The sequence below is a fragment of the Rhopalosiphum maidis genome, chromosome 2 (genome assembly GCF_003676215.2).
Source record: "Rhopalosiphum maidis isolate BTI-1 chromosome 2, ASM367621v3, whole genome shotgun sequence".
In the NCBI taxonomy this organism is placed as follows: domain Eukaryota; kingdom Metazoa; phylum Arthropoda; class Insecta; order Hemiptera; family Aphididae; genus Rhopalosiphum; species Rhopalosiphum maidis.
The window spans coordinates 22,372,821-22,386,068 of record NC_040878.1 but is presented as its reverse complement, the minus strand read 5'-3'; the positions used below and the strand labels follow the sequence as shown (position 1 = coordinate 22,386,068).

Genomic DNA, 13,248 nt, shown 5'->3' with positions numbered 1-13,248 from the left:
TATCTTTAATTTACAACAAATTATGAAAAAAAAACATTTTAAATAAGTAAAAACTTTTTGAAATAATAAAGGCACTTAAATAAATCACCTAGTAGATATCAAGGACGTTATGGACGATTTTTTTTTTTGTTAATATGCTATTAAATTGAATATTTATTAAAATAAATGCAAATTTAGAATATTAATGAGTAATGACAATATTTTATGATTTTAATACTACACTTTTTAGATTTAAAGTGGAGCGATAAAATGTATTGATTTCATCAAAATATGTTTTTTTTGTATTAACGATAAGTTCAGTGGCGTGTTTAGGGGGTGGGCCTAATAGGCAAGTGCCCACCCATATTTTTTTATAATTAGTATAAGTTCGATGCTTAATAAAAAATGAAAATATGATTTATAGTTAGAAACAAATTAGTTTTGATTAGATTAGGTATTTTATTAAAAATGAAAGATTTGAATATTTAAAGAGTTTATGTTTTAATAAAAGGTAAGCTACCATTTATTATAAAAATATAAAAATTAGTCATTTAGAATAAAAATACTAAAACTTAAATAGATCAAATTATAATATGAGGAGGGAATAAAACCATTCTGAACTTAACTTTTGTGGCCCATCCACAAAAAAGTTCTGGACACGCCACTGGATAAGTTGTGAATAAAATGCTTCGATTTTTAAAAATTAGGGTAGTTTTGGATATAAAATTAAATCTAGATTGTTCTTTGAAGAGGTGAAACTTAAAAATCCCTTAATATGTACTTTTTTTATAATTGGGAAAAACAAACATTTAAGAAAAAACAGGAATTTTTATGCAAATTCAACAATTGTTTTTGTTTTATGTAATTCGAAAATGAATAACCGTCGATACTTAACATTTTTACCAAATGTTTATGATATAGTTTTTTATTTATGATAAAAAATTTAAATATTTAAAATATTTCAACTATTTTCTAGCTATTTATAGGTATTACTACTAATATAATATAGTATTTTACACATAACTCATTTCAGTGATAAATAACAATTTATTTTTTTGTAAACAAAGTATTGGGTTTTACACTAAAGATTGTATTATTTTATTATTCTCTGTAATCTTCTCTTAGAGCAATAAATGAATTGTATCGATTTACACTGATCGATCAAAGTCTAAAATAAATAATAAAGTATTGTGCTTGTGCCTATAAGAAGATGTGGTCAAAGTTCAAACTATAAGCAATAGGCTCTCTATAATATCTAGACTACTAGATTGGATTTGGATGACAGGAATACAGGATGAGTGAATGTGGTCAGTTGCAATAATATAATATTAAAATTAAAATCATTTTAAACTATATTATTTTGATTGGTGTTTCTATGAATTATAAATGACTTAAAACGACTTTTGTGGACTCGTGGTTGTTTTACTCTTTGGTATAGTCAGTATAATACAGTGTTTCAACTATTTTAACACTGATATATAACATATCTATAATGTATATCTATAACAGTAAAATTATTAAATGTTTTTGTGGAATAATTAATAATTATTAATGTTATTAAAAAAGGGAAAAGTAGGTAACAACTGTTCAGCTGTATCTACAGTTTTTTAAGTATTGATGAGTTAGGTACTGCAGGTATGTATACAAAAAAATGTTGGGGGGGGTTATCCCCCCCTTGATACGCTCCTGTGGTACTGTATGTGTTAAATTTTAATTCTATGATAAATCATCGCATAGGTACTTACTAAAAACAATTCTGAGTGAAGACCATTTGACAGTTAATATTACATACCTAACTATATTAAAATATTAAATAATATGTTTTATTTGGTATTGCTATTAAAAAAACTTATTTTACTTATTTACTATTAGTTTAGGGATAGGTATATTTAATTGTTACAGGAGTTATTGTATTTATCTATCATATTATTAATATTTAATTATTATAATAGTATATACTTAAGTATATTTATATACTTTATTATTATTACATTTTAAGTAAAAAACGTAGTATTAGTACCTTATACTGCAGAATTGTGAATACATGCGAGCTGTTCATAGTGTTCGTAGTAAAAAAGGCAAACTTTAAAATTAATCTGAATGTTTCGAAATATTATTATATAGATATACTGTATAATTGCAAAATATAAAAAAAATATAATAATATTCATAAAAGTTTTAAGTCCTCGTGAATAATATTTTTTTAGTTATAAGTTATAACAAAACAATTAAAATTGTTATTCTTTGTTTTAATTAATAATTTGAACTTAAAATATCTTGATAAAAAAATTGTGATATATTATAATGTATTTGATTTTTTACAGGTTTCAGAATAAACTATTTATCTTGAGTTAAATTCCTAAGCTTTGGATAATTAGTAGTTTATACAAATTGAACATTTTTACATTTTTCGTTACAAAATAATTTTCCAATATTTAATGATTTTGACGAATTTTGTGAATTTAAACTTTAAATGATTGTAAGAAAAATTATGTATCTTTAATAGCTGCAATAAAATCATATGAGGAACCTTGAATTAAATATTTAAGGTTTTTGAGAGAAAACATTTTTTATTGAAAAAATATTCAAATAAAAAAAAAAAAAAAATTTTTTTAATTTTTAAAATTATACTATGCACATAGGAAATGATAATAAAAACTATTAGAAACATTTGGTTAAAATATCGAGTATTTGTGTTATTCGGTATTTAATAAAATAAAATAAATAAATCGATTTAATCAAAACTGGTTTTCAGTAAAAATTACTGTTTTCCTTTTTTTTTTTTTTTATTTAGATACTGTGAATTTATAATTTTTACCTCAACAAAGTGGCAAAGTAGCCAAAGTACCAATTAGATTCGTTTTCCTACTACAAGTCCAGAAAATATATTGAAGTTGAACATCAAAGCATTTTTTTAAATATTAATCGTGAAGGTATACATAAATAATACGTCCTACATATATCAAAAAAAAAATAATATAATTTTAAAATTAATACATTCATAGTTCCGCAGTTCCGCTCAGAAATTAAAATTGTTAGTGCTTATTATCTATATTCTTGTTGGAATGAAAAGAATTATTAGTTTAACACGGTATAAATACCTTAAGCGGCTTAAGCGTTACTGGCACCTCCCCGGCCGCGGGCCACCACCCTAAAAAAAAATAGTGTAAATCGCGCGGAATTTTTGAGAATCCATGGATATCAGTCATGACTTATGACTCGTGATAGAGCTACAGTTGCATGCGCATGCTGTGAAGGAGTACGCCGATTACCGGTCAGTATGGTATACAGTAAGTTTTCGTGTTGCTAACTATGATTGTACTCTTATCAGTTATCAATGAGTTGTATTTACTAATTAAATTTGTTTGTTTTCAAATGTTTCCGAAAGGCCAAGACAGCAAGACCACTTTTACAGTTTTACAGCGATTGATATGTAATTTATCGCCGCCATGACGTGTCGTCATTATTTAAATCCATTAAGATAACATAAACACGGGCGATAGCAAATTGATTGTGAAAACAAACGTTCACTTAGTGATCGACTTTGTGTTTGAGTGGATACTGTCAGCAACAGGTAATTTTCTTTCGGTTTTAACACCTTCAATGGCTAATCATATTTTAACCAATTTCATTTTAGGTTTTTATAGTATTACATTATTCGAGTGTTGAAGGATTTTCATTGAAGTTAATTAACATGTCTAATACTACCATTGAAGAAGATGCTCTTGTATTAAAGAGTTACATCAAGTCATATCCAGACTTCCCTTTGCCTGGAATATTGTTTAGGTGGGTATATCATTTTTTTTATTGAGGAATGATGAAATTTCTTTCAATATATTTTGTGTCTTTGGGCCTCTGTAATTATAATAATCTTTTCAAGTGTATAATATTTGTTATCTACTAACCTTGAATTAATAAAATAACAATTATTAATATTATGTTGATTTAAAATTAAAATACTTAATAAGTACCAATTATAAGATTTAGAGCAAATATTATAAGTATAGAGTACATTATTTGTTACTTAAAACAAATCATTATTGTTGTTTTGAAAAAGATCAGTGAAAACTGTATAATTAATCAATATAAAGCTTGTATTACTGATTATTATAATTACATTTTTTGAAATTGTTGGTTAAAGACTAATTCTTGTAAATGAATCATTTAAGTTTTCTATTGTATTAGATATCATCTTTCAATAAATCATTTATAGTTTTAATAAGTTTTATAATCTTAAATAATTCAATCTTAACTATGACATTTGCAATTATATTTACAGAGATATATTCAATGTCTTCCAAAATATTGATGGATTAAAGTTGTTAAGTAATATTTTGAAAAAATATGCGATTGAAATTGGTGGTAAAGTTGATTGTGTTGCCATGTTGGAAGCTCGAGGTTTTTTGTTGGGCACTTTAATGGCATTATATTTAAATGTTCCCTGTGTTCCAGTTAGGAAGAAGGGAAAGTTACCAGGAAAAGTAGCTCAAATAGAGTATAGTTTGGAGTATGCTAAAGTAATTATAAATTGTATTTTGTCTATGAACGAATTAAGTTTAGTTTATTCAATTATATTTTATCTATTGTGACAAGTATTGCATACCTACATATTTATTTTTGAATTGAAAAAATATAATATGCCTAATTAATATTGATAATTATAAAGATATTTTCAGAATAATTGTCTTATAAATAGTGAGGATTATAATTTTTATAAACCTGTTGCAACATAAGCGAGCATAATTTTTAGTTATCATCTTAATTTAAGTTTAAAAATATAGTAATTATATGTACTTTTTAAAATACAAGTTTAGTAAATTAAATTATTGAAACAATAAATTATACACTGTATACTAAAAAATATAGTAGTTTAAATAAAATTTCTTAATGTTCTAATCTACATTGCTATTGAAATATTTTCTTAGAGAAAACTGTATCACAAATATTTTACCAAATATTGCATACTATACTTATTAAACATTAAATAGAGATATATTTTAGAACATATTGTATTTTTTGAATTATTAGCCAATCTCTAAATGTTTAGTTAACATTTTTATTTATATATTTATATAATACGAGTATGTTTTATTTATCAGATATAACTATTCTAAATTCATTTTAAATAAAATAAAAGATAATAATATATTTATTGATAATTGTTAATTATTATCAAGTAATAATTGTCTTGAAGTATTGGAAAAGTTTATTTTTATTTATTTCATTACTTGCTAATTTAATTTAATTAATAAAAATATTTATTTACAAATTATTAAAATTATGTTTGCTTATAGGATGTATTGGAAGTTCAATTAGATGTTTTAAAAGAAGGAAAAAGAGTTCTGGTCATTGATGATTTGTTAGCAACTGGAGGTATGTAATTAAAATATTAAATTAAATAGTTTATTATCAGGGGTCAGAAGTTTACACTAAAAAAGTATATAGCTCTTTAATATGCATTTAAAAACATCAAAAATAGAACTAAAAAATGATAAATATGCAAAATAAAATTGTTAACTAAAATTTTTTAATTTGTTTTTATAGATTATGGTAGTAAGTATTTAGCAACAATAGGTTTTTGGTCCAACTTTGGAATGTAAATATGACAAATCTGATAATTGCAGTAAAATGTGTCTATTATTTTAAAATTAACTAATGAATGGAATAAATCGACGATAACAACCAATAATATACTTACTATTTGAAAATAAAAATACATATTTTCGTTTGCATATTTGTGTACTTTTAGTGGAGTTTTGTTTTTCTTATTATATAAAAATATGTCTATAACTAGCATTAGAAACCGTAAATATGCATAAATTAGCAAAATTAAATTTCTTGTACCAGGAAATCGTGAAACAAATTTGTATCTTACTTTTGATGTTCTATGGACTTACCAAAAATAATATGCATTTGTTAGAACTTTTGAGTCCCGTTTATTATTTATTTTTACTTTATCTAAGATAAATTATTTAAAAACACTCAAATTATTTTAAATTGTAATACACCAAACGTGGATTATAAATTATGCTAATTTTACATCAATATTTTTTAGGTACTCTTGATGCTGCTGTTCAACTTTTGAGGAAAACTGGGGCAGAAGTAGTTCAAGCAGTGGTTATTATGGAATTATGTGATTTAGAAGCTCGCAAAAAATTTGACATTCCAATTAAATCATTTATTAAATACTAAATGTAATAATATATATATAATTTAAGAAAATCATTTTTTTTAAATACAATAAATATTTTATAAAATATTATTTTAAATTTGTATGGGGGAGGGAGGGGGGCTGAACCTTCCGTGTATCCCTGCCTAATCACTGACTATATTTAATCTTTTATATCATTTATCACATTAATTTTATTATGTATAGAAAATAATAATATACCTTGTACTCAATGGTTAAAAGTTTAAGAACCTTCAAATAATAATTTTTGAATTACAACAAAATAATTAAAATTTCAATATGTATTTTTGATATTATCAAACGATTGCTACAAGAACAACTTGTAACATTATACTTTGATACTCAATTTTTTAACTTAAGTTATTTAAATTTAAATTTTATGATTTTTTTTCAACTACAAAATATTTTTCCAATAATCATGTTTTTTATGAATTTTTTTAGTTGTAAAGCCACTTTTATGCTTATAATACAATTGTGACTATTTATTTTTAATACCTTTAAATGTTATTGCTATGTAGTGTAATGCAATTTATAGGTACCTATTTGTACATAATCCCTGTGCTTAATTGTTTTTCTATGATCTTAACTCCGAGATAATACCTGTAGCTAAGGCCTAATGTTCAGAACGTATTTTCAACATTAATTAGCGTTGGTAACCATTCAGAAAGTTTTAAAAACTTTTTTAGGTGATAAACATAATATGTACATTGTACATTTTGTTTTAGATAAACAACTGATTAAACAGACGGAGTCTTATAAAATTATAATATATTATGTATAATGCATTTCACTATTAATTACAGGCTAGTGCTAATCGTAAGAGTAATTTGAATTTCTTTTTACATGGAGTGATGGGAATTTATGCCAAACAAACCCACTCTTTTAGTTTTAATTATATTTTGCATGATTTTTACTCTACATTTTATTGGTACATTTTCATTATTACTCAGTTAATCATTTCACACTCAGTCCACGTAGGTGTAACTAGTCCTTTAAGTTAAGAGGGGCTATGGAGTTATAAAAATGTTTTATAGTAAAGTAAGGTATTTATGGGAAAAAATTGCCCCCACACAGTAATACGTTTTAATTTATTTGAATTATCTAAAAAAAATGATGAGTAAAATTTAGATTGATTAATAATTAATAATGCATAAAATTCTTTGTTTTACCTAATACCTATACCAAATATAATAATTAATAATATTCAACGTCAAAAAACGTTAGTATACAGTAGGTACACACTACACGGTATACTTCTTTAATTTGACATTTTTAAACATAAATCGTTACCTACTTTTTATTTTCATAAAGATAATTATAGGGCTTTAAGAAATTCTGGGAGGCTGAAGTCTATCTAAGCCCCCCTTGGTTACGCATATGTCAGTCCATCTATCCTATTCTTATCGTTGAGAATCTGACTGTGTGGCATACGTTAAGTAAACGGCCGACGGAAAACATCGCTGTTATCTGCTAACTTGTAAATAAAATAAGTCATAATAATATGGTCGTTGGGCGTCTTGACTATATTATAAATTTGGCAACTGTGGTCCTCCACGCTTATATGTTTTAAGTCGGTTTCACATAAAGACATATAAAAATATTATTTTATATGTTTAATTGTCTATGGTTTCACAGCAGCTAAATCATCTAATATGTGAAGCTCGGCCCGACGGCACATTTTCTTGTTGATCTTAGTCAGTGCGCGATAACAACGACCAATCAGAATACGATAAAAATCAAGATAGATGACCATTGACCAGTGCCACAAGTAACGACTAACGATTTAGCAAGGCGTGCAGTGCTATGCACACAGGCCCCTCTGTATTTGACATTTTATACTATGTAGCTCACAAAGGCCTTTGGTCATTATTTGTTAATTTATCGTGTCTTTATTAATCAGATAAAGCAATATTATTCATAATAATAATTGTCGACAGCTGAGTTATTCTAAGAAGCAGAAGTATCTATTCAAATGATAAAATTGTAAAATCATAGGTTGCACATTTTTACACCGGATGATCACGACTGCTAGTCACCTCAAGTATGGCAATCGACTTAATCCTATTTTTTTGGTGACCGATTTATAAACACCATTCTCGACTGAGTTTATGGTGAAGCAATTTTACCTCAGCTCACTCCAAGGCGCCAAAAGTGGTTTACAAACACCGGAATCGAGTTACACCAGCCCCTAGGTAGTAAGTATAAACACCATGTTCTTATAAAATTTAATATTATTATCATAATAACATATATTATCACTGAAAAATTAAAACAGAAACCTAACAGATTTAATTTGTCATTATTATCAGGGTGAACAATTTAAATTAAAATACCGTTTTTAAAAAGATTTGTATTTTTTTTTTATTAAACCATGATTGTTAATAGTTTTTACTTTCTAGAAAAAAACCAATTTTTGTCCTGTTAATACTTCCCCCATCATTATGGATAATGTCTAATGACTCTAATGGGTTAATTTTCACGGGACACTCGTATGTCGTACGCAAATACTTTAGTTACATACCTATTATTTATCTAACGAAATTATTGAAATTGAAATATAAATGTGATTAAAAATCTATTTTCATAATTTATTACTGCTATAGATTTAAGGGAAGAGGTTTCACTTAGTGAATTAAATATTCTTAGAGTTTAAGATAACTATATGTGTGTTTACTTTATTCTTAAATAAAAGTTACTTTTTCCACTGTTAAAAAAATATTAAATAATAAAAAATAATCAGTATCAGTGCTGTGTATGATATTTGTATTGGTGGTAGTTAGTAGTTAATGATCTCCAGTTATACTTTTGCACGCGGGCCCCCAAATATGTACCTAGTTGCGGTACGCACTAAAAACGGGCCGTCATCGGCTCATCGCATTTTCATAGTGGCCGTCTTGTCGTTAGGGTTTTGATTAAACTGTTTTCACGGCATCGTTTGGAAGTAGGTATCTATTAATACATAGATTCGAGTGCTGTTTGATTCTTGTATAATTGTATGTTTATTCAAGATTCTTATCATTTCTGTTAGTTGTTTCCCGGGGATTAGGTATGCATAATAAGGCATAATAAGTAATCTACCTACATATGTTATTTACAGATTCTTGGGAAATTTTAATGTACAATTATTCATACGCTTCTATACTAGTCTTAATGATACAAAATAACCTAGGATCATAATAAGGGCTAAAAACTAATTATATTATTATTATTATAAATATAAATGCAAGTGGGTATATGTTTTTATAATAAGTGCCGATTTCGAACCCCCTTCTAAAATGGTAGAAATTAACATGGTTCTTAATATTTATTTTCATGTTCGGAAAAGTATTACTAAAAAAATCGATTTCGTAAAATTCAATTCCTTTGATAAATTTTAAATAGTTTTAGTTGTAGTACAGTGGAAGGCATTGTGATGGGAATTGTTAGAGATATTTGATAGGCTATTATTATTTATTACACCATAAAAAGTTGATGTAAATCTTTCTCTATGTTAGTGTATAAAAAAATTGACAATTTTTTTTAATAAAAATAATTTTCTATATTTTTTAAATTTAGATTAGGAGGGCTGGAGGTTTAAGTGTACATTAAAATTCAAGGGTAGAATACTAAAAAAATGGAGCTTCTTGCTATGAGAATAAAATTAATAAACTGCATTTTTCTTTTTTATTGTTATTTATTACCTACTCGTCCCACTGATTTTATACACAGAATTTATTATCTATTATTTGCAGAAAATCAATTTAAAAATGATCACTAGATGGCAAGTTTTAAGTTATTATTTTCTATTAAATTTTTTTTTGTCTTTTAAAAAAATGTTCAATGTTCATCTATTTTTAATCGATTTTACTAGAATGTATAGACTCTGCACTTATGCATTTAGGTTTGTGAATTTGTGATATAAGTTTATATGTTGGTATATATAATAATAAAACTTGGTACTAAATTAAAAAAAAATACATCAATATATTTTGGTTTACAATTTATAAAAGAAAATTCAATGGTATATTAATATATTTACATACCTAAAACTGTTCAATTTATCTAGCTCAAAATTCATCATTGAAGCATCGCAATTTTACATGAGTAACTATTGATTTTGGTATGCATTACAAATCACAATATATTAGGTAATATGTATAACTTTTATACTATAAAAATGAAAAATAACGGCAACCAGTACATAAATAAATGTATTTAAATAAATCGTCGAAATGCTTGTCACAATAGGATTCCAGCTATCTACACGTAGTGCAATAATACATGTTTTGTACATTACAAAAGTTTCTAACGTTGTCTTTGCGTTTGTTTTTCTGTGATATAACGACGAAATTCGGGATATTTACTTCATTAATTTAAATAAATTAGTGAGATAAAGGTGTACTCATTACGCATTAATATTAATTTAACACTAAAAACCGCACCGTTTCTATATAATATATTAATATAGTTCCTTTGAAACTGTCAAGTATAATAAAGCCGCCAAGTCCATCGTGTTTCGGGAAGACGATCGCTTTTTTTTTAGTCTGCAAGAGATGTTTTATTTATTTATTTATTTAATACGGAGGTAATAGATATATAATATAATATATTACAACATGAACACTTAGAACCACTATCGATCGGTTTAAAACAGTAAATACTCGTGAAACGTAGCTATAGTCGTTATAAGAACTAAGTGCGCTATTCCACTTCAGCCGTGTTTGCTTAACCGCGGGAAATGATAGGTACTCACTGAATGGAATGTTATCGACCAATAGATACCATAGGTTACCATTAAGTTGAAATATCCCAATTCAATTGACACGTGGTTACATTGTCTGTCAATACTTTATGTAAAACAACTGTAACCAATAAAATACCAAACTCAAAATTATCGAAACCACGAAATATGTCGTAATCAAACACGTCTTACGTGATATGACAAATAGTGAAATTGTGCCTTAATAGTCTACAAGAGTAGCGCTAGTTTGGTAACAAATCTTATTGAAAATGCAGACATTTAATTGTAATGTTATTTGTTATTATTTAAGATTTATTATACAAATTCGTAACAAAAGTACTGTGCTAATGCGCTACAAAATCCAAGTTTTTTCACTCAGATGGTCGGAACGACGTACCTAAAAAAATATTATACTTTTTAATTATTATATAATGGTGTACAAACGAATGTGACATGACGCGATTCTCGGGTTTAGAAGCGTGGTAGTCCTATCTTGATCATGAAAGTCGGCAAAAAGTTTTTTTCTTTTTGAACGACGAGTGTTTGGATGCAAATTGTTGGGTGATTTATAATAATTGTGTACTCGTTACATATAATATATACAATATAGATTTTGGGGATGTTGTCAACGCATATGGGTGTCGAGAATATTGATAAGACCGATATAAATCTACATGTCTTGCGCTGTGGCCTTCTAAATCATTTGTTTTCTTGTAATACAAGAACGGCAGACTCTGGGCTAGTTTTGTGTACCAAACTTAAAAATATACACGAAACATGAGATTCACTGAGTAATGCCAGATTGTATTGCATACATCGCCACTAATATGGTTTTAAGATCTACTACCTATCTAAATGCGAAAAATGTTAAGTTATATGACAGGGGCAAGAATATTATGTATAGAGTCAAGTATTTATTATATACAAGTCGATTGATTTTTGATTATAGATCTTGAATTTAACGACAAATGTATTGTTTTTATCATTATGTGTTTATTTTTTATGTACGAGTTCAATTTTCAAAAATGGAGGTGGTTTTGGATAATAAATTAGATCTAGTTTGTACTTTAAAGAGGTAAAACTTAAAAATTTCCAGTACTTATTTTTATAATCGGGAAAAACAAAAAATTAAGGATAACGGGCATTTTTACGTAAATCCAATTATTGACAAAATCGATTTTGTTTTTTTGATGTGACTCAAAAACAAATAACCATATATAGTTGAAATTTTTACCAAATATTTATTTTATCGTTATTTATTTATTAAATAATTAATAATATATTATTATATTCCGAAATTATCACTTTATTATTATAGATTAACGTGTGTTGAAACTTGAAAGGATGATAGCATGCAGTACCTATTCGCTGAAATCTGTGGTTAAAAATTGTCACATCAGGATAATATTTTGTTTCTATAAATATTTTTTTTTGACAGGAAAAATTAACTATATACTTTTGGGTTTCGTAATTAAACAAGGTAAACAAATGTATCATGATAAATAAATGACAATGATATTAAATAACATTCAATAAAATGAATTAATGGTAGTTTTAAATATATCACTTAGATAATAGAAATAATTAAACATATATAACTAAAGTTAATTGTTTATATAATAAAAACTAATTTCTAATAATTAGAAAATATTCTCGGTTTATAATGAAGTTTTATATAATTTACTATGATATTAATAACAATAATAATTATTATTATAAACAAATTTAAATACGTCTACATCAAAAAAATGATACCTAGCATGATCAGTTGTTCCTTTTCCTAGCACTATTTAAAAGCGTGCACGTACCTGAAATGTATGCCCGATTGCGAAAAACAGCTGACAACGCGAATAAATAGTGTAGTAAATAAATTGAAGCTGGGTGAAAACGCAGTCCCAGGGTAGTGATATATTTAAAGTTTAATATCAATTTATATTCGTATCGTACGGTTAATAGACATCGGTGCTATAATCTTCGTCTAAATTAATTAAGGTTGATGTTGATTAAGCTTCAATTTCTATATATATATATATATATATATAGAAATATATATATAGTGAAGAATTTTGAAAGATTAGTTGCTTATTATGCCAATTGCTAGTAGATTAAAATAATGTCGGTTCCTCGCCTCTACAATATCCTTCAACTAAATTTATTTTAATGGATTTTTCTGTTTGTATCATTATTTATATAATGAATACTGAATAGGATTGGTTTATATTTTTATTTTTGGGGAAAAATACATAATTTCTTGTTTAATACAGTTTTGTTTTGTTTTCTTTTTAAAATGTTGTTTTAAAAGGAATAATTTTTAAGCAGTTTTAAATAACATTTACTTTAATTTATAGTTAGAATATTA

At 26.0% G+C, this 13,248-nt stretch overlaps 1 protein-coding gene across 1 annotated transcript; it reads left to right on the top strand.

Annotated features, from left to right (window-relative positions):
* Positions 1–3,349: 3,349 nt before the first annotated feature.
* On the top strand, positions 3,350–6,238 carry LOC113553447 (adenine phosphoribosyltransferase-like). Its single transcript, XM_026956779.1, has 5 exons — positions 3,350–3,553; positions 3,617–3,765; positions 4,259–4,496; positions 5,274–5,352; positions 6,035–6,238. Exons 2-5 carry the CDS (start codon positions 3,674–3,676, stop codon positions 6,169–6,171), a joined length of 546 nt encoding a protein of 181 aa, XP_026812580.1. The 5' UTR covers positions 3,350–3,553; positions 3,617–3,673; the 3' UTR covers positions 6,172–6,238.
* The last annotated feature ends 7,010 nt before the right edge of the window (positions 6,239–13,248 follow it).